Source organism: Pezoporus occidentalis, unplaced genomic scaffold (genome assembly GCF_034315485.1).
Source record: "Pezoporus occidentalis ecotype Australia unplaced genomic scaffold, CSIRO_AGI_Poc_V1 ctg2, whole genome shotgun sequence".
Taxonomy (NCBI): Eukaryota; Metazoa; Chordata; class Aves; order Psittaciformes; family Psittacidae; genus Pezoporus; species Pezoporus occidentalis.
In genome coordinates, this window is record NW_026913855.1 from 13,276,492 (window position 1) to 13,298,251 (window position 21,760).

Sequence of the window (21,760 nt, forward strand, 5' to 3'; positions counted from 1 at the left end):
CAACCGTGAGATGATTTTGTTGGCATCAGCTACAGAGATTTTCTTTTTTGTTGAGGGGGAGGGAGCACCCAGATCTGATTCACCAGTATATAATTTTTTTCATAGCACCTAATTTTTGGTATTTGCTTGGTAACGAGTCTTGTTAAAACACCTTTCTCAAAATGTTTTTTTAAATCTCTGCTCTGCATTTGGACAACTATATGTACAAAATATTATAGGTTTGTAATTCTGCATGCTACATATGAATATAAATAAAAACCTAGAGGTCAACATAAATAAAATAAAACTTTATTTTTTTCTTTAAATAAAATTATGTTTTGGTTAAAGAAAAGATAGTGTGTCATTTTGTTAGTAGTACAGACAATTTTTTATCCAAAAGAATACATTGTGCTTTATTGTGTCATTTGTCTGAATACAGACTCAGTGGAATATCTAAATGATACCCTGCTCTGAACTCCAAGTTGAAAGTAAGTTTTTATTATACTTGAGGGAAACAATGGGTTCAGCTGCTTATTGCAAGGAGCAATTGTCAAGGGAGAGTTAAACTCAATTACTGTAACCATACTGAATAAAAAATACTGCCAAGAACAAAAATACGCCTGGGTAAAGACAGCCACTGAATAAAAAAAAATCGACATAAAGCGTATCAAATATTTATTTATCTGGGCAACAAAGGACTATGATACATTGATAGGCATGGAGACTACTGCCGGCACAACTCAATACAATACAACTATAACTGCTTCCAATATGGCCAGTGGAAATACAGGATACCAGGTGGTCCCAAATGTTTGAAGTTCTTTGGGAAGAAAAAGGGAAAAAAAAAAAAAAAAAAAAAAAGAGAGAAAAACAAAAGAAAAGGAAAAAGAAAAGAAAAATGAGGGGAGAAAGGAAAGAAAAGCTAAATCTTGTTTTAAAAGACAATATTAATTTATTGCTCTGATGGTGCTTTCGGGAAAAGGACAGTGGATGAAAATAACTTCTTTCATTTTCCACAACACATAAGGGTTGTAAAACCGCTAACATGTTTAAAAACCTTGCCAGGGTCCAACATCACTTTATTTTATCTTCAATGAGAAACTAAATGTCATACTAATTATATATAAAAATTCATGGTTTTTTATTTGTTCAGCTGCTTCATTGTCGCCTTTAACATGCTACAACAGGGCTAAAAATGATGAATCCCAGAGAAAAACCCCCAAAAAACCTCTGATATCTAAATAAGTACCATGAACCACATGATGAACTAAGAGGGGAAGATTTAAAACCCACTAAACAAGAGGTAAACGAGATCACCAGATAAATAAAAAAAGGCTTAAAACAGACTCACCATATTTACAATTCCCATTAAATTACACATAAATAAATATATACATACATGAACACTGATTCCCTTATATAATAACCGTGAATCGTGTTGCAGTAGAAAGTTCAAGTTGGTCACTTTACCTTGGACAGGAAAAAGTTCTACAACTGAAGATATGACATGGAACTGCTTGTGTTTTGTGTTCAAGTTTATTCACAATACTGATAAAATGTCATCAGTCCTTTTTGCCTTTCGTTTGCTGCTGCTGTTGTACTTTTTTTCACCTTTTTTTTATGGTTTTCATTTTTTAATATGGCTACAATCTTAACTGAAGTTTATGTAAGGGAAGGTGGTGATTCAGTCCGGTGAAGCTCATAGAATTTTTAAAGTACTGTTTATTTCTTTTTGTTAATTTTTTTTTTAATTTTTAATATATTTTTAGAAAAAAAAAAAAAGTCCTTTTCTTTTTTGTTTTGCTTTTGTGATTTTTTTTTTTCCTCCTTTTGTTTTATTTAAAAAAAAAAGTTCACAAACTCAAGACAGAACTTTTTTTCCTTTGCTGGCTCCGTCCCCCTGTTCTGTTAGGCTCCAAACTGGGGTTAAAACGATGATGGCAGCAGAGAGAGGAGGGGGAAGTTAAAAGGGAGCAAATGGAAATGTGGATGCTGGGAAGGGGTGTGGGGAGAGGGCAGAGCAGTCCTGCAGAGTCAGAGAACAGGATTGGCAGAAGGACGCTCATTCTGTTGCTGTAGCCTGGGGTGCTGGGTGCAGGGGAGAGGGAGGAGGGAAATGAATGGATCGATGGGCTATGAGGGGGAAGGGAGAGGAGTGGGGGGGATCCTCACTTTCGGTGCTTCTCCTCTTTGTCGCCGCTTTTGGTGCTGTTGTCTGTGTGGCTGTTGGGATTGTTGCTGAGGTACATTTTGTCCATGGCCTTGAGCGCCTCGGTGAGATAGTTCTGCAGGGCAGTGACGGCAGCACACACTGCCGGGCTCCCGAAGCCATGCGAGATGAGGTTGAAGTGGGTCAGGCAGCTCTGGATGCCCGGCTCCAAAATGGGGTTGGGCCGTGAGTTCCCCAGGGGAGATCGGTCCTGAGCCAGCAGGTCGGTGAACTCTTTACAGATCTGTCTGCAGCACAAATGGAGCAGAGACAGAGGGAGGGAGGGCAAGAGAGAGGGAGAGAAATGAACCATCACTGGCGGCAGCAAAGCCTGTGCATTCTCCCTGCTAGATTACACAAGCCCCTGGATCAAGGGCGCTACTGGCCCCGAGCGCACACTCGCTCTCTTGCCTCTCCCTTTCCTCTCTACGCATCCTTCCCCCCAATTCTCACACCTCCCTCGCACACACAAGCCTCTTCCCTTCGCCTCGCATGCACTCACAAGCTTGCACACACATCGTGCCCTGGGCCTGGCCAGCACGCAGGCAAGTAAAAGGGACACAGTTACATGCACCTCCGGCATCGCAGCCCCCTGTATCCTCCCCACAAATGCATGTCCCTGCCCAGCTGGGTTTTGGAGCAGGCACAAGGTTTAAAGTTCCCCAGCATGGCAGAAGGGAGTAGATGAGGTGCAATATCCAAAGAGATTTATCTGCATCTTGGAAGACACTATTTTGGGAGAGAACTGGAGAGAGGTGAGGGCCTCTTCCTTCACAAGGCTAAAATATGCCTGTGTGTCAGGAAGTAAGAGCGAGGGCAAAGAGGGGAATTGAGGCTTTAAATTAGGGTATTCTGAGACATCTATGTATGTACATCTGCATCTCCAAATCCAAAGGGACCTTCCCACACAGGGGAAGGCTGACGCTAACTGGGGTCTGGAAATTTCCTTCCAGGGAGGTGGGAAGAGAGGATACAAGGGCACAGTATGGAAGTTAGGTTAAACCATCCCCTCATTGCACAAACGGTTGGGGAAATAACACACCTCATAGGCAAAAGAGCTCAGAGGCTTGTTGAAACAGCTTGTATTCTAAAAACCCATGTTAATGTCTTCCAGTCATAAAGCAGCTCCCATCTTCTGTCTGCATCCTATGGCACCGTGCCCTTTGGTGACACCTCCATTGGTAATTAAGGGCTACTAAACAACCCTTTTCATTTCCAGCAAACACATCAAAACTATCATTTTCTGTCTACATGTCACCTGGAAAACTAGGCAGCCCCACCAATGGCAAAGTCCGCTAGCACTTTAACTGTGTGCAGATTGGAGATGAAAATATATCTTTAATATCCCCGTATACAGTGAGTAAGAGAGACTCTTGGGCAGAAAGAGCCATTGCCGATTTTAATGAACTCAGATCAGTTTAATGCGCCGGTTCTATTTTACTGTCAATGGAAAAGAAGCCTTGTCCTTCTACCTAAATTGAGAAGCTAAGTGAAAAGGCCTGGAAATTTTTTTTTTCTGAAGAATTACTGCTTTTTCTTTAACTAAACATCCACCCACAATTTTCATGGCTTGCTTTCAAGGTAATCTGCACAAACTCACTTGATGGAAACCAAGCTGGGTGACAGAGCTTTCCTATAGCAGGAGGGCAAACACACCCCCTTCACCATTTGCAAAACCATCAGCCACTGGCTATGTGTCAAATGCTCACAAATAAAAGCCCCAAACCCTGGGTTGTTGCCCACCCCTCACTCCTGAGCAACACACCAAAAAGGTAAATGTCTTACTTTGTAGCTAGAAGCATGTTTTTTCTTGTGACTTGCTCGTTTGGATCGGAATGTTGTCGGTTGAGAAATTCAGCTACTGCTTTGGCAGGAAACTCTGTCTCACAAACGTACCCAAAGTCTCTAGCTAGATGTACTGCTTCTCCTGAAAAGGGAGGCATGAGCGGAGATGGGAAGGAAACACACAGCTCATCAGTACACATGGCACAGAGGCAAACATCCATTAGAAAGAAAAGTGGGCTACATTCTACTTGGGCTTTTCTTCTAAAAGGCTTGGTCCTTTTTTCCTTTGAAAAAGGTAGGGTAAGAAATGCTAATCACATCTTATCTTGGAGGAGTTTTCTTTGCTTCAGTCAGGGCAATGCAAATGCGTATTTTCATTACAATCCTTACAAGTAAAAAAATTCTTGAGAGATTTCAAAGTTTACATTGAATAACAGATACTTTTAGACAGGCAGGCTCCATCCATCTCGAATGCGTGCTTAGATTTACATCTCCATACCTTTACACAGTCATTTACCTACATTCATTCACAGCTATTTACTCTGGAAATGTTTGTGTGCCTCAACCACCTCTCTATACTCTTTTGCAATGCATCAATGATTAATATTGATCATAATTACTCCTAGAGCTCTTCTAAATAAAATGCATTAAACAGCTAAGTGTTTAAAATTTAACTTGATCGCATATAATTATATGTTCACCCCCAAACGATTAACCATGAGAATTTTAGGGTCATTCCACTGAGTCTGTCTGTTTTGTTGATTTTCAAATCTTTGGTTTTAATTTCCTGAACCAGTTGGTTTTTACTGCAGGGCTTCCTGCCATTAGCTCTAGCTCCGGAAGAACGCATGCGCCAATTAGAGCTTCAAAGCCTCAGTCCAGTGAGCTTGTTTCCATAAAATGGAGCGGATCATAAACAATAACAGTACTCCAGAAACTGCCTCACAGCTACAGGACTCAAAGCCCCAGCAATGTTTATACTGTCATCCCCCCAAAAATTAGCCACCATTGCTGTTATCCAGAGATGGGCCTCCAGTTTTGTTTTGGTTTACAAAAAAAAAAAAAAAATCATTCTTTTAAAGCCAAACAGAACAATAGATTACCATAAAACCTGCTCCATATTCACTAACATCACAAATAATGTCAACCATCTACCAAAGCTATACTTTTTACAAAAGTTTTCCCCACATGATTTCCACTATAGCACATGGATGCGATGGCAAAGCCTTTCCAGAAACACGAAAACGGTAATTTTCACGCAGCATAAATATATTTGGGCCACTAATCCTGGTGTTTAAATAAATTGAAGCCTGGCACCACACAGCACTTCTTTCCCCATCCCTTTGAACATGAAACATCTCACAGAATGCAAAGCGAGGACAAAACAAAGCAACAAATTCCCTCCTACACAAACAAACTCAGCAAACCCATGCAGCCCGGGCTGCTTAAAAGCACTTTGCAGACTGAGCTGGTCCAAAACACAGCTGAACCCATAAATGAGGGGAAAGGAGGAGGATCTATTCGCTGGCCTTCTTACTTTGTGCCAGGCTGCTTCAGCAGCAACTGCAACAGCAACTACTTCAGAACTAAATGACTGCAAACTCTTGAGCTTCCCACCTCCCGGTTATGACAGCATAGGATGATATCCCAAGGCACGAGACATTAAGTTGCACCTTTTCTTGCCAGAGCAAAGCAGAAAAGAATGATATAGCCAAGGGAACACGTGCTCTGAAAATGAGAACCAAAAGGGAGTGGGGGCTGGTGGTGGTGCAACTCTGAGGCTTTCAGGACACCATTAATTCATGGCTGAGGTCAAGGATTCCCAAATTAATTCAGGAAGTAATGGTCACGCATTTCTCAAATGCAGATGTCAGAAAACTCAAATGATTTACTTTTATGTGGCTGCAGGCAGGGAGGGAGAATAAACTTAAAGTAGCTGCAGTTTCTGACATTTAAAATTGCTTGGTTGTCCACCTGTGGCAGAATGAGTGCAGTGAAGCATTAAAGGCTCTGCTACGTGTAACTTCCAACTCAACACTCAGGGGTCTCTTACAAGGTTGAGGCCACAACCCCCAGGAGGAGGGATCCTTCCCATGCTGCTCCCAGTGAGTTCTGCTTACTCTGGGGAGGGATGACTCACTTGAACAAGGGAGCAAAATAGGACCCTGAAAACATCTAGCTCAGAGACTTAAAAGCAAGTAAATGGTAGAGTGCAACACTAAGTTTGTAGGACTCACACAAGCCCACTTCAGGTTAAGACAAAAAGAAAGGCACACAATGAACATTTTTGTCTGGGGCACAGAAAATAACACCCTTCCAATTGCCAACAAATGGCACCGACTCTGCGCGGAAGACCCAACAAAAAACAACAAAACACACCCCAACACCCAGTCTTCTCCCATTAAACAAAAGCAACAGGCATACTTTCCAAAGGAGCCCTCACAGTCACTTACCCTCCACAAGTGACGTGAGCAATGTAACGTTAGCAGCTTTACGTCTCCCGGCTGGCAGGTTTAATCCTATTTTGTCCAGTTTCTCCCGCAGAGATCTCCCTCCGTTTTTAGACTTCGCCCTGTTCCACGCAGAAAGGCATTAAGAAATGGGGCTGAAGCGGGGCACCCACTCCCACTTTGAGTCCTGGCCACAGATTGCCCCAACATCACTTTCCCATGGAGAGAAGTGAGAGGGTGGAGGAGAATAGTCATGGGGAGCTGAAGAGCGAATGCTGCTGAAAGCAGTCTCGAACATAGGGATGGGGCTTTGGGTGGCTCCATGTCTAGGGAACAGGGGCCCTCACTGAGGTCTGGATCAGCCCCCAGGTGGTGGGGGAGCCCTGACCCAAGGCAGCTATCAGAGCTTCAAGGTAACATAGACCCGGGGTAGCTTCTCCCCAGAGCCCCAGGCAGTGGCCCAAGCTTTTACGGAACGTGTCTGATTTATACGCCAGCAGCCCCCACTACTGCCATGGAGCATCACTGCATTCACATGTCCCATGTGTGGCTTTTCGGCCGAGCCAAACCAACCCAGGCTGTGGAGGTGAGAGCTGGCTTAGTTAATCCTGGATGCTACTCCCCGCCCAGGAGCTGTGTAATTGCCTGGGTGAGGCCACAGGCCCAGGACAGCAGGGTGGGGGCCCACTGGCAACCTCCTCCTCTTTCAAGGGAAAAGGGGTGATGCTGGGGTTCATCACTGTGATGGGACAGCGTGCCCGGGACACACACACACACACGGGGGGGGGGGCCACAGAAGGCTGTGCGTTGCCATGGTTACAGCCCCCTCTTCTCCACCCCCCCCCCACCTCAGCTGGCAGCGCTGCCCTAGAGGCCGCGCACACCCCGACCCCTAGCGGTGGGACCCGCACCCCCCCCCCCCCCAAACAACAGCTGCCGCCCCGTGTGGACCCTCATGATCATCATCGTCATCACCATCATCAATCAACCCCCTCCTTCCTCCATCCCTTCCTCCCGCCCGGCACGGCACGGCACGGCCCGGCGGCAGCGGGCGTTATCCACCGTCAGCCCGCCTCCCGCCGTTCCCCCGCCCCTCACCTCCGTAGCACTCCGCCCAGCAGGGAAGCGTTGAGGCACTCGGGCGGCGAGAGGCGTCTCTGCACTTCCGCCACCGTGACCTTGTACTTGGAGGTGGAGCTGAGCAGCGAGAGGCGGCCCGGCACCGAGCAGAAGACCTCGTTGGGGTTCACCACCCCGCCGAAGAGCGTGTCCTTGTTGATGGGGATGGAGGAGACGGCGTTGTTGTTAGACTTGGAGAGGGACACGGGGCCTGCAGGGAGGGAGGAGGAGGGAGGTGAGGGTCAGGAGATGGGGAAAAGGGAAGGGACGGGTCACCGCCGCCGGGAACCGGGGCCGCTCTGTGCGGCCAGCCCCGGCCCCGCACCGCCTGCGCGCACGGGGGGAGCGAGGGCAGGGCTGCGGCGGGGGCACCCTCGGCTCCCCGGGGGAGGGGAGCGGGGCAGCCTTCATCCCTCAGCACAGAAATCGGGAAGGAACGCGGCGGCCCCGCGCTACCCCGTTTCCCCCCATCCCGGAGCGGGGCACGCCGTCGAGGGGGGGGGCGAGTGCTGGTTGTTAAAGCACGTCAGTACCTGCCGCGTTAGACGTCACGGGCAGGGCCGGCCCGCAGCGGGGAGCCGCCGACTGCCTTGCCCTCGACCCGTGCCGGGAGATGGGCACCGAACAGGCTCCCCCGGGAGCCGTCCCGCCCGCCCCGCCGCTTTCCCGGCGCGCAACTTCTGACGTGGGAAAACACGTAACGCAGCGGGGATCCGGCACGCTCGTGCCCCGGCTCGCGTTCTCCCCCAGATATAAAAGCCTGGTCCCTCCCCAGGGCGGGCTGTGCCGAGCCGTGCTGCCATTCGGGTTTGCGGTGCCCGCCAGCTCCGGGCGTCCGGCCGCCTTCCCGCTTCACACACGCACCCACACACAAACCCCCCCACGCCGCCCGACGCCGGTACTCTTTCGCGGGCGCAGGCAAACCAAGTGGGGGGCTCTCTCCGTTTTGGATAGATCGCTTGTGACATTAATAGCTCTGGGAAGGCTAATAGATACAACAGGAGTTAAACGAACTCTTGAGATTACTAATAAAAGAGCCAATTATCATGTCGACTTGAAAAGAGCATCTCTTAAGATTTACCCCGTGCACATCTAATTTGATGTGACAAAGGCTTTGCAGCGGGGGGGGGGAATATTAAACTTTGGGCTCGCAGTCTGCGCAGCGGTTAGGGAAGAGGGCGGCTCTGCTCGGCACCTCGCTCCGGTGGCAGCCGGGGCACCCGAATCCCAGGCGGGTGCACGGCCGTGGCACCCCTCGAAGTAGGCAGTGCCTACGCCACCAGCCCAGCGAATTTCACTCCACCAGCAGCTCCCTGCACAGGATCCAAACGTGAACCACTCGCTTTCCACTGAGACTCTCCTTTGCAAAACACCCTGTGCCACCTTCCCCAATCCTTATATCACCCGAAGAAGACTGGAAAAGAGAACCGAGTGGAAACACACCAGAAATATTTTGCGCGATTCTGGGACCGGCTTCCAAGCAATTCCATTCCAAGTGAAGCAAGCACACAAAGGCAACGAAAAGCAAACGGCCCGCCTGACAGACAAACACCAGTTTCCAGAAACTAGCCCCTTGCTCTCCCACAGCCCACCTCATCACAGCCGCGATTTAAATAAGAAAACCCGAAGAAGGAGGAGCAATGTTTTGTTTTCTTATTCACAGCCCGGTTTACCAAAAACGATTAAACCCCTCCGGCTGCTCAGCCAGATGAGTGGGGCAAACCAAGGAACCGAATTGTTCCCTAATGTCCTAAAATACCATCTCCGATTTTCTAGATCATCTGCTATCTCTTTTCCTCGTTAACGACAACAATAATTAAAAGACCCGGCAAACGTGGCCGCGTAAAAGGAGGGATTTTAAGCCGCATCGCCCGTTTTCTTTCTTTGCCTCCAATCCTTTGGCCAACAGTACGTGCCAGAGGAAGGAGCCCGGGGCCGGGGGGTGGTGGGAGGCCAGGTAAGTCTTCCCTGCCAGCAGTCCCCAGCTTGTGATGACATGTTTGGTATGCACAAGGAAACGGCTTACCTTTCTTAATTACAGTTTGATCTGGGATGTTAATACCGGGGTCTTCTACGTGCTGTAACAAAAGGAACAGGCAGGGATATAAATGTACAACCACAACAAAAGGTGGAGGAGGGCTGGGGTGGGATGGGGTGCAGGAGAAGTTGTGTCCCCCCACCCAGGGGACGGTGCAGGGAGGGAAAAAACAGGTCTTGTGGCAAGGGCAGATGGGATTTAGGAGGGATTTCCTTTATCAGGAGGAATCCTGCATCCCTCCCTGCTCTTCCCCAGTTCCCCAAGAAATAGAAATAAATGATAAATCGCCCACATGCCCCCGGGGCTTGAGCAGCCGAGGCCGACACCCGAGTGGCCTCCACAGCTTCTGCCGGCTCCCTTCTCTCCCCTCTTTTCCCTTCCCTCCTTCTCCTGTCTTTCCTAGGAAGCAATCCCGGCCCTTCCCGCCGCTGCTGCACCCATGGGAGGGAAAGCACAAAGGAGCTGTGAGCGGTGGGTTGCCAGGGGGGTCCCACGCACCCCTGGGCTCCCCCACTATTGTCCCCTCGCAGGTTCCGCCGTGGCGGCTACAGCTGGGGTTCCCGCGGCAGAGCCACGACGTGATTAGAAAGTCAAATGAAATCATGTTTTCTAATTCCAAAAAATGACAGGCAATATAATGTCTGGCTGTGTTTACAAATTAACACCACTGCTGCTGAGATAGAAGATTTCACAATCGTTACAAAACCCAGGCATTACCATTTAAAAAACTATTACTTCCTTCTCTAGTCTTTGTCCAACAATAATACTGATTCTAACATTTTCCATTCTGTCTTGGATTTATGCTCCTGTTAATTGTGCCTGATCTCAATGATTCCGGGTGGATGGTACTAAGTTGCTTTATTACAGGTTTTATTATACTCAATGCTCTCATTTGTAACTTGCCTAAAGTGCTTCTGGATTTAAGTATAATTAAATTGAGAAATGTTCAGAAATGACTACTGCTGCAGTTCTTGTGTTTTAACTATATGGGGAAATATGATCCCTTTATGCATGCACCCTAAACCCATAAAGTAAATGTAGTGTGGCATAATACTTTTATTTGTGTTATTTCTACACATATTCCATACAGGGAGGACTGTTAAGTTTAAAATCCCACAGAGATATTTATGATTAAATAATTTTCAACGTCTACTTGATTTTTTTAAATATTTAGTGGTCGTTTTTATTAAAGGTTAACTGTTGCAGCAATGGAAAAATTCAAAAACGACCCTTTCCTGACCCAGATTTCAGAAAAGGGTTTTTTTCCTTTTTTTTTAAATAACTAGACAAAATACTATTTAAAGATACATCCTCTTATTTTTATGTCTTCCCTCATTGCAGCCTGCTGATTCAGTTTTACAGAAAAAAAAAAAATAAAAATGTCTGGGCTGCTTTAAGGATTTAAACCAGATGGCATTTGGTTTTCCCGAAGTATAGCAATGCTATTAATTCATAGAACTGCAGAGAGAGGAGGCTTCCCAAGTCAGCCCACTGCCACGGAGCACCACGGAGGAGAGGGAGAATCCAAGAGAACATTTTAGATGATGTTCCTCCTTACAGCAATTAGGAGTTTGCAGTCAACAAATTAGTTTATTCTTACTATTACCTCCACGTTATTTTATATCAGGTTTAGAGAATTGACCCGCTTTTAACGGATTCAGATTGCTGACTAAATCCTCCACTTTGGGAAACGTATGCGTTTATTGCAAAACTGCTAAACATAACCAGCAATTTTCTGTGGCTAATTTAGCCAGATGAGGGCTGTAATAAATTCACTATTTTGCCCAAGTATAATTTACAAAAGATTTCAAAATGACCCCCCAAAATAGGTAAGCTCATCTGAACATTATCCTTGCAACACGAAGCTGTACTCATTAAACTGTCAGCAAATATATTATTGTAATATTTGATCCTGTAATTTGGGATGGCATTTCAGCAAAAATCACATCCAGATACCACACTTCCCTCCCTCCCTCTTTCCTCCTGCAAGTCGAGCAGCTTCAGCCCCTCAGCAAGAGCTCTGTGGGATTTGATATATTTATTGCCATATTCTAATTCCATTTTCAGGGAGAAACCCAGAAAGATGAACTTTGATCGGGACCCATCATATTGCATCAGGCCATTTGCCTAACTGAACAATAGCCCTGGCTTGCTTTGTAAATAGCCTGTGTGATAATGTCATGCTTAATTAGAAATCATTTTTTAAATCTGTATTTATCGATAACAGAATTAGGTCCCCCAAATAATGCATCCTCCAATGGACTCCCGACGTTTAATTTAATATAGGGTGTAGCAGGTCTGGCTCGAATTTGATAACCTATAGCTAATGATTTATGAGGTCATCCCATCACACCGCTGCTAAAAGAAGGCGGCAGCATTTTAGTATACCTCATCCCTGATTTGTCAATTAATTCCTTTAGAGAAGAGGACTGCCCGTACTCTGTCACAATTTAGGATGGGGTTATCCCGTATGCCAATTCTGTAATCACAGGACACCGATTTTCCCTTCTTAGTCCACTTTCACCCACATTTTTTTTTTCCTTTTTTCTTTCCTTCCCCCTTTCCGTTTGCCTGGGAGGACATTTAATGAGATCTCGTGTTTCAGATCCGTGTTTTTCCCAAGGCAGTGAGAAATCCCCAAATGCACGGCCCTGTGGTGATATTATATATTCTTCCAATCGTAACAGCTTATTGTCATTGAGAAGGAAAGATATTGTTAACGATGACAGTAATTTGATTTATTTATATTTTAGCGGGCGCTTTAGCAAGGAGGCATCGCACAGGGACAGGCTGGGAGAGCCTATTGTTCTAGGTGGGGGCTTCGCCTTTCCCTGGAGGGCGGGGGGGTGTGGGGGTGTCTCTTCTTCCCTCCCTCTTCTCTTCTTGGGGGGGGGCCCTCCCTCCCCCCGAAGTTGTGTTCCTGCGGGGTCGGGGGACAGGGGAGAGGCGCAGCGGGCACTGGGGCTGTATCATTTGCTTACCGGCACATCCTCGATGGCGTGGGGAATGGAGTGGAGGGGCAGGTCGGCCAGCCCGGAGCCCAGCCCGTGCGGGGCGTGCAGCAGGTCGTCATGCCGCCGGTAGTCCCTGCGTGGGTCCAGCCCCGAGAGCTGGTGGGGCAATCCCCGGTGCGTGTGGAGCAGCCCCGTCTCCTGGCTCTGCCTCTGTCCCGGCCATCCCGGGTGCTGGGGCTGCGGCTGGGCATGGAGGGGGTTGAGGCTGTAGGGGTCGTTCACGTGGGAGTAGGGGTCCTGAGACTGGGGGTAGATGGGCTGGTAAGGCGGAGGGAAGTAGGGGGGCTGGAAGTCGGCGTTGGGGGTGTGGGAGAGCGGAGGGGCGCTGGTGTAGGGAGACTGACCCACGGTCCCCAACTGGGGTAGCCGGGCTGTCCCGTTGCTGGTACTGTCGTGGCGCTCCTGGGGGGAAGGGGGGGTGACGAAGGGGGGTGGGGGTGGGGGTGTGGGGGTGGAGGAAGAGGGGGAGGGGGAGAAAAGAAAAACAAAGATCATATCAAACTGTTTCTTCCCAAAATCGCCTTGCAAATTTTTACCTATCAGGCAAAGATGGGCAATTCATCCGCTCCGAGGCGGAGAACAGCAGATCTGGGGTTTCTGTGCCTCTGATTTCCCTTTGCACGCAATTAAGAAGCAGTCTCGCTTTTAAATAATAATAATAATACCGGCAACAATGATAGCAGTAGTAATAGCAATAATTATAACAGAACTGCTCATAATATTGCGGCGATACAGCGTGAACTCCCGATCGGGCCCCGGCTTTTCAGGAGCAGGTATTTCCCGCAAATAAAAAGAATAATTCATAAGCCGGCATTATTAAAATAATAATTCTCCCACGACCCGAAACCCTCCCACTGGTTCACGGCAGAACCGAGACAAAATACCCTGGCTGGGATTACCGGTAACGCATCCCAGGGAAACCCTGGAAAATCCGAGCCCACTGCCATTTTGTTACTAGAAGACGCCAAAATAGGCTCTAAACAAACTCGTCGTTCCCCCCGCGAGTTTTACCCATGTTTCAGGGCGAAGGTACGGCCCCGGGCCCCCACCGACGGGTAGAGCCGCCACAGTGCCCAGCCGAGCTCCCCGCTCGCCAGAGGGCAATTTAGGAGCAGAGAGAACTGCGGCGGCGGCGGCCGGGGCAGCGGAGGAATGCGCCGGGCAGCTGGGGTGGGAGCTGCCCTCCAGCCCCACCGCCCCGGGCCGCAACCGGCAAGCGGCACAGAAATGCGCCCGGGCGCTTCGGCACGGCTCTGCCGGCTCCCGCAGCCGGGCAGAACAGCCCCCAGGTATGTCCGGGGAAAAAGGCATGTCCTCCTCCTCTGAGGAGAAGGGTAAAGGGGAAAAAAACCCATGATTCTGAAAAAGGGCAACGAGAAAGCTGAAAATATCCCGTTTGCAGGTGGCAAGGTGAGGAAATGGAAACGGTAGGGTACAAGGAAAGCCTTTTGCCGTTCACTCGAAGCAGGCAAAAAAAAAAAAAAAAAAAAAGAAAAAGACAAAATTAAATAAGGAGAAAAAAAGAGAGAATAAGAAAAAAAAAAGGGGGGGTGAACCAACGAATTTATAAAAAATAAGGAAATGAAAGGAAGAAAAATGAATGAAGGAAAAAAAGCCCTCTGCGGAAAGCTGCGTGCGAAACCCAGACCGCCACCGCCGACAACAATAGCAAGACCCAGCGCACACCGAACCCCCTCCGAGAGAAACGCGAAGCAACTCACCATAGCCGAAAAACTGTGCACTAACATCTGCGAAGAGTCGGGGGTTACAAGTCAAGGTAGAAAAAAAGCCAAAACCAAAACCCCAGAAGAAGCAGAGGAAAGGGACCGGCGAAGCGCGCAGCCCCCGGCGGAGCCCCGCGGGCGCGGAGGGAGCGCGGCCGGAGCCCGGCGCTAGGCGCGGGCGGCAGGACCAGGACGCCGGGGCTGCTCCTGCACCGCGGGCACGCCACTATAATCCATCAGAACTTGCACCGATCTCTGCTGCCCTTCATCGGGTGTTGCCAAGGCGAGCTCTCTATCCTGGCGTGGTGTGAGGAGTCAAAGTTGGTTGTTTTGGTTTTTTTTTTCCTTTTTTTTTGTTTGTTTTGCGTTTGTTTTTTTTTTTTTGCCTTTTTTTTTGTTTGTTTTTAGCGTTTGTGTGTTTGTTTCTTAATCCTTTTTTTTTTCCTTTTTTTTTTTTCCCCCCCCTCTGTCTCTTTTTCTCCTTTGACTTAGGCTGCTGCTTCACTTGAGCTCCTAATAACAGATCTGCTGCCTTCCTGGAGACTCTTAATAGCAGATATTCATGACTATTAATATTACACGAACACTTAATAAGGGAAGAATGGCTGGAAATCGAGCGTGAAGCGAGAAGGCAACTCAAGGCAGAGCCTGTTCTAAATGACGTCCATTGAATGAAGAATCAGTGTATCTAATCAGAGATGGGGGAGAGGGAGAGAGAGAGAGAGACAAAAAGGGAGAGAGAGGGAGCGGGAGAGAGAGAGGGGGCACATGCTGCTGCGTCTGACGAATCACAGGGAAGGGGCAACATTTTAAAAGGTTGCAGGGCATGCAAAAGTGAAAGAGAAAGAGATCCGGAGAGAGAGGGTGGGAGCCAGGAGGGGGGTGCAGGGGGGTGGGGTGCGAGCAGAAGGAGAGAGGGGAGGGGGCTTGGGATCACCCCTTCCTCCCCTTCGCTTCTCTTCCCCTCCCCTCAATTCCTCTCCCCCCACCGCCGTCGCCTCCTCCCCGTGCCCCAAGCCCCGCTGTCCTTTGCAAGCGCACCTCGGGCTGCGGCTGCTGCGCGTAGCCGGCCTCAAAGCCCAGGGAGAAGAGCGGCTGCTGGCTCCCCGCTTGGCTCTTGCCGCTTTCGGCCGCGCCACCGCCTTTGCGCGGAGTGGGCTCCACAGGGCCGCCCCCCGCCGCCGCCGCCCCGTCCATGCCTCGACGGCGCCCCGCCGAGGGGCTCCCCGCGCCGCTGCCCCCGCGGCGGCCGCCCCGCGCCGCTGAGCCGGCTCGCCTCCGTGCCCCGCGTCCCGGAAACCGGCTGGGAAAGTTTTTTTGGGTGTCTCCCCTTCTGGGTGTCAGTCCTCCTCCTCCTCCTCTTCTTCCTCCGATTCGAGCCCAGCGCCGAGGCCGGCGGGCGCCCAGGGCGGGGGGGCTGGGGAGCCCAAGGAGCATCCGCCGGGCTCCCCGCGGCCCCCCTCTCGGAGGATCCGGGAAAAGACGGGGGGAAAAGGCAGGAGGCGGTGAGGCGGGGAGGGAAGGGAATGAGGGCGGGAGGGACGCCAGCGGGAGAGGGAGCCGGGAAAAGAGGCAAGGCGAGCGCTTCTCCCGGCCCAGACAAGCCGGGGCTCCGGCGCAACCCGTCGGACTGGCTGTGCAACTCCCAAACAACTCCCTCAAACAGGCACCGCTCCTCCTCGCCGCCGCTGCTGCCCCACCGCAGCCGCCGCGCCGCCGCCGCCGCCCGGCCCCGCGCTCCGCCCGCCTGCTCCGGCCCCCGGGGCTGAGTGCGGCTGGCCGGGCTTCACTCCACTCCTTCCTCTTTTTTTTTCCCCCTTCTTTCCCTTTTAAAGGCAGGTCCTACCCCCCGCCAGGGCACAGACACCCTCTTTTCCATCCCCTCTGCAAGTCACCTCGCCGCCGCTCCGAGCAGAACGCCGAGCGGTACCGCGCCCTCCCGCACAACAGCCCGCGGGCTCCGGCGGAGCAACCGCTGCTCCCGCCGCGCTGGGGAGCACCTCGGTGCAAAGTCCCGTTAGCGCAAGGCAACAAAAGCCATTGGCGATGATATCCATAAGCTCGCACGTGTGCACACTTCAACACCGAGCCTGGGGGACGAAGGGGGAGAGAGACACTCTTTCCTTCCGAAATCCAGCTGAACAATATATATACATATATATTTCGTCCCTGTTTAAAATAAATAAATAAAACCAGACCCCTGACACTTCGGTCCTGGAAATCAAGCATCTGCCAGCGAGTGCATCTAAGACCTCAGCTTCCTCACCGGGAGACATCTTTATCTCAAACTCCTCTATCCGGGACTAAACCGCATCATTTAGTTGTCGGCGAGCCTGGCCGGACCTCCATCCCTTCCCTAAGCTCCACCGCCCGAAGCAGCGGCAGGGTCGGGTGGGATCACGGCTCCCCATTTTGCCCGTCGGCAGGGCTCCGCCGAGGCTGGGGGCACCTTTCGGCATGGGTCACAACCACATAACTGCGTTCATTTGCAAAGTGGAGTCCTTTATTGGGCGGTGTAAACGCGCTGCACAGGCAACTTTTGCGAAACGGGTGACAATGATATTCGTTGGTTTGAGACTAGGCATGAGTCCTGGACATCGCTCTTCTTTTTCCTCTTCTTTTTGCCAGAGTAAAAGAATCTCCCCTCTTTCTAAATATATGGATGCACACACAAACACACTGAGAGATGCATGCACACAATCGGTGCTGAACGGCTCCAAAACCAAATCAGGTGGATTTAATTTTTTTCCTTTTAATTTTCCACTTTGAAAAATATTATTTCTTAAACTCGTGGGAGTGTGGCCCTGAAAATTGGAGGGTTGGGGAAAACCGTTCCCAACCTTGGGATTTCAGTTCAGCAGCTGACCCCTGAAAAATCTATGCAGCTCGGTATAATCGGCATGCCGCTACATCCAAAAGACTGAATTGAAGCGTCGATGCTGAGCCGATTTATTGGGATGTCTCGGGTACCTGCCGTGTAGGAATAATTCTCTTCCCTTTGTCTCTTTGCCCTTTCATTCATTCATTCATTCATTAGTCCATTCATTCAGCTAGCCAGCCACCTATCCATCCACCTATCCATCCATCCATCCATCTGGATGAGTGTAGCATCCTAGAGCCTTATCTACAGAAGATCTACCTATAGCCCACACTGATGCTGGATCCTGCTTGCCTTTCCTCATACATTTCCGAGAAAGCCGGCTTTCAACAAGCCCCGAAGTTCCTGGGGAAGGACCCCAGCCTCTCTCCAGCTGCAGGACTGCAAGGAAGCCTGGCGAAGGAGCAGAAGTTTTCCTAAACGAAATTGGGAGACGGAGGATGCTGCAAGCTCCCGCTTGCAGCTGCGGTACCGGGGCTGTACCCCGGCCGGAGTGAAGCGCTTACCTCACATTCCTCATACTTGATATTATCCGTCAGTTTCCAAAGCATTTTCATGGATTGGCGTGAGAGAGAGAGGGAGAGGGTTTGGTTCTGCCTTTCCCTGCGGTGGCGGCGTGGGGAGCGCGGCTGGCGCAGGCTGCGCAGCGCTCCCGTCCGCGCTCGGAGATCTCCCTCTAATGGTGGAAACTTTTCCCTTTTCCAGCTCTTTACCCACAACCTAATCGCCTCATTAGCATATCAACAACAGTCCAATTGCTCGCCAGCACAACAACCTGCAGCGATGGACACAGGTAGCAAGGACCCACGAGCAAAAGGGGGGGGGGAGGAACAAAACAAAAAACCCACCTAAAAACAACAATAAAAAGAAAAAAAGAAAGGAAACATAATAATAAAAAAGAGACAAAATAATAATAAAAAAATGCTTTCTCCAAACCGCCGAGCCCCTGCACAGGGGGTAGCGGGCCCTGTCTGTATCCCTGCCTGCGGGCAAGCAGGGCTCTCCGGCCTCGGCTCTCCCTGCTCCCCTGGCTCCCAGGGAGGATGGGAGGAAAGCGGCCGAAGAGGTGACCGTCCCTTCATCTGTAGAGTTTGGGGCTAGCCATGAGCCATCCCCTGACTTACTTCCCCCCTCACCCTCCTTTTCTTTTCCCCAGGGATTTTAAAGAAACCAAAGGGAGGAGAAACGAGACTCGGGTCTTGCTCTAACGAGGTTATTGTCTGCGAAGGCTCCTGTTGCCTTCTGGATGTGATCTTTTAGGTGGCTATTTGAAAAGCTTCTTTCATTTGCAAAGTATTTGGTTCCTCTCGGATCTGTTGGCTATTGGTCTTAAAGAAAAAAAAGGTAACCGAACAAACCCAGCATAACCTCCCAGATAGAAGTGGGCGAGCGGTAATGTGAATGCAGCAGGAGTCAGAAAGTCTATTGCAAGCACTTGAGCAAAGGGACAAAACAATTACCATAAAAAAAAACTTCGGTACTTTCTTAGGTGGAGCACTTCGTTTGCTTAACAATGTACCCCTAAATGGGCGCTCAGCCCGCTCTCCCGGGGGGCTGCTCTTCCACCCTTCTCCTTTACGTTCTCGGGTGCCCAGCCTGTATCCATCCACCGAAAGGCTTCGTTTTCCCCTCTCTCCGATCCATCGCAGCTTCTAACGGGGACCGAGGCATCCACCTCTCCCTGAGCCTGGCTCCCCGGGCACTCCACGGAGGGGAACATCCCCACGGAAAGGGGAGGCAAAGCACCTGGCTGCCCTGCTGCTCCTCCAAACTTCCCTCTGCCAACCGCAGGACCTGGCAGCCTGAGGGCCAGCGGGATCCTGCCGGCCCCTCCGCCCCGACCCTGGGGAATAACGCACTGCTTCCAGCAGCCAACAGCCCCTCCGCTCCGTGGGGAGCCACGGCGGGGCCGGGGGGGGGGGGGGGGCGGGACACGCGTCCCAGCGCCGGGAAGGTCGGGAAAGCCTGCAGGCTCCGGGCCTGCTCCTCCAAACGCACACATCCACATCCCCCAAACGGATTTTTTTTTTTTTCTTTTATTCTTTTTCCCCTTGCCCCCCTCCTCCTCCCCCAACGTTCTTTTTCACTAGAGCTTTTGTCTGCAAGTGGCAGGAGAGTAAATTGTTGTTTTTACTCCCATTGAGCTTCAAATGGAACAGGCAGATTAAGCCTAGTTAATGCCCCGGGGGGGGGAAGATGAGAATAAGAGGAGGGGCGGCAGATAACGAAGGGGCCCATCGCCCCTTAGTGCCGTCAAGTCGGAGCCGGAGAAACCTCCCACCCGCGGCCGTTCTGGACTCCCGTGGGCCAAAGGCCTGCCCCTTCTTTCTGCCAGCCCCGGTGTGCAGGGGTATAGGGCGGCTTCCCCAGGAGAACCGCACTGGGACACGGCTCCTGCTGTCCTCTCACCGTGTCTGCCCGGAGGGGACCCTCCGCCAGGCACGGGGGGTGCAGTGGGTCAGAGGAGGCCGCAGTACAGGGGAGCTGGAGCACGAACAGCCGGGGCTGTAAGGAAAAGTCGGAATAAATTTCAAGGCAGATAGACTGTAAGTGCGAGTTGTCCTCAGTAAGAAAAAAAAAAAAAAAAAGATAAAAAATTAAAACGCTCTTTTGATCACTTTTCCACACCAACCTGATGAAAAGCGGTCAGCTCTAAGTGTAAAAAATGATAAATTAAAAATAAGTCTTTCTTGACTGCATTCTCCCTCTCCTTTTTTTCTTTTTTTTTTTTTTGCTCTGCAGACTTCCCGCTACTCTAAACAAAAATTAAATAAGACAAAGCGAAGAAAGACTTAGCCGAGAGATCTGAACGGCTGGGAGCAGAAAAAACACCTAGGATCACATCTTTAGCTGGCATGTCCAGAAAAAAAAAAAAAACAAACAAAACGGTCGTTTTCGATAATACGAGCGCGGGTGTTTGAACAGGACGGTTCTTCTTCCCCTGTATTAGCCGGCAAACAGCTGCGGTTCGGCCCGAGGGGACAGACACCAAGCCGCTGCAGGGATTTCCCACTGTCTCCCTGTTTGGGAGCTGCCGCAGCTCCACGCGTGTCTACTCGCCCGCGGGACCAGCACGGCAGGGCCGGGCCCCTGTTTCTCCCCCTGGGTGCTGCTTTTCCCTCCAGCTCACCCCGCGGGACTGCTTTCCAGGGGCGCACCCGCCGCGTCTGCACGCGGGTGGGACCCGGCAGCGCCCTTCATCCGCGGGAAGGGCTCGGGTGGGAGCTCACGGCGATGTTTCAACCTCCGCAGCTCGGTCTCCGGGCTCTGCCCCGCGATGAAGTCCACCGCGCTCCGGGGGCAGCCCCAGGCCCCGCGGCAGGACGGCGGCCGCCGCCGGCCCCGGCCGGATGGACGGGCGGGCACACGCCGCCCTTCCCCGGCCCACGCTGCCGGACAGCTCAGGCCCGGGCCGCGCCGGCCCCAGCAGCGACGGTGGAGCAACCCTCGTCCCTCCCGGCCACGGTCTCTGTCCCGGCCCGCCGCTCTCTACCTGTTGCGACCGGGTCCCGCCGGTGGCCTGGGGCAGCTCCCAGCACAAGCAGCCGCATAATCGCCAACTCCGGTGTCAGGTTTGTCCCGGTCCCTGCTAGCCCGTCACCTTTCCCGCTCCAGCACTGCCTCCCGTCCCAAAATAACAATAAGCACCCCCAGGGCAGGAGGGTCGCCTTACCTGCCAGTCCCCCATTTTGGCAAGGATAGACATCCTGGGTGCGGGCTCCGGATCCCCAGGCCCCTGCTGGTCATGGACTGCGAGGTCAAGCCACCCGCCCGGGACGCCTGTGGGTAAACCCTTCCCTTACCTGCTCTAGGACTCTCTCACCTGGCCATAAAGAGCTGGGTGCTCCCTACCCGCGCCTGCGCGCTGCTCCCGCGCTGCTTGCGCGCTGCCCCCCGCCGTCGCACTCCCACGGCGCCCTCCCGGCCCCGCGGCCCCCTGGGGTGCATCTCCACCAGCCCCCCGGGACCCACCGGGCATGTCCCTGCCGCGCTGCAGCCGCCCGCTCCTCTGTCCTCTGCGCTGTTCCCCCAAAACAGAGCCGGGGGAGGGGGGTGTCTGCTCGCCCCGGTGCCTGCGGCCGGGGTGGGGACGGGCGAGCCCCCCGCGTTCCCCAGGGGGGTGCTGGGTTTCCTTGGGGTAGGTTGCCAGCGAGTGAGTGCTTGTAGTAGTAATAGTAATAATAGTCGTAAGAATAATGATAGCAGTAACAACCCCAAAAGGCAAAGCAGCGGGGGAGCTGAACTTGCCCAAGTGGGTAACGGGGGAGCTGCAAGTGGCTGGGGCAGCCCAGGGGGAAGCAAAGGGACCCCCAAAATGCAGACGGTGCTCTGCTGGGGGCAGGCAGCAGCGGCCGGGGGGATGCGGGTGAGGGATGCTGTGGTCCCCCCCGGGAAGAGTGGCCTGCGACAGCCTGTGGCCCTTGTTGGACCTCCCCTTGTCCCCAGCTGTGTTTCCCCCCCCCCCCCCGCTTTGGGGTTTCAGGTGCCGAAGTGCCTTGGAAAGTTGTCAGGGTGCAGGCAAGCTCTGATTTCACACCCCAAAAGAGACAGAGCGCGGCCCCTG

The 21,760-nt window shown here is 51.5% G+C and overlaps 1 protein-coding gene across 7 annotated transcripts; it reads right to left on the bottom strand.

Annotated features, from left to right (window-relative positions):
• Positions 1-637: 637 nt before the first annotated feature.
• TFAP2A (transcription factor AP-2 alpha) lies at positions 638-21,120 on the bottom strand. Of its 7 annotated transcripts, none has more exons than XM_062617894.1 (8): positions 20,870-21,120; positions 12,939-12,996; positions 12,562-12,837; positions 9,569-9,620; positions 7,522-7,753; positions 6,427-6,545; positions 3,974-4,115; positions 638-2,436 (listed from the first exon to the last, which is right to left on the bottom strand). In XM_062617894.1, the coding sequence occupies exons 1-8, from the start codon at positions 20,941-20,943 to the stop codon at positions 2,148-2,150; spliced, it is 1,242 nt and encodes a 413-aa protein (XP_062473878.1). In that variant the 5' UTR covers positions 20,944-21,120; the 3' UTR covers positions 638-2,147. The 7 variants fall into 7 exon arrangements, with proteins under 7 accessions (XP_062473878.1, XP_062473879.1, XP_062473877.1 ...); XM_062617895.1 differs by lacking the exon at positions 20,870-21,120 and adding an exon at positions 17,703-17,990; XM_062617893.1 differs by lacking the exon at positions 20,870-21,120 and adding exons at positions 14,316-14,615; positions 15,360-15,487 and having other exon boundaries at positions 12,562-12,996.
• Positions 21,121-21,760: the final 640 nt, after the last annotated feature.

Coding starts and splice junctions, on each gene's coding strand:
- TFAP2A (XM_062617889.1), bottom strand. CDS start 15,755: ATGCTCCTTGGGCTCCCCAGCCCCCCCGCCCTGGGCGCCCGCCGGCCT. Junction 12,997..15,359: donor CGCAGCAGCCGCAGCCCGAG/GTGCGCTTGCAA, acceptor CCTTCCCCCCAG/GAGCGCCACGACAGTACCAG. Junction 4,116..6,426: donor GCTCACGTCACTTGTGGAGG/GTAAGTGACTGT, acceptor CTCCCTTTTCAG/GAGAAGCAGTACATCTAGCT.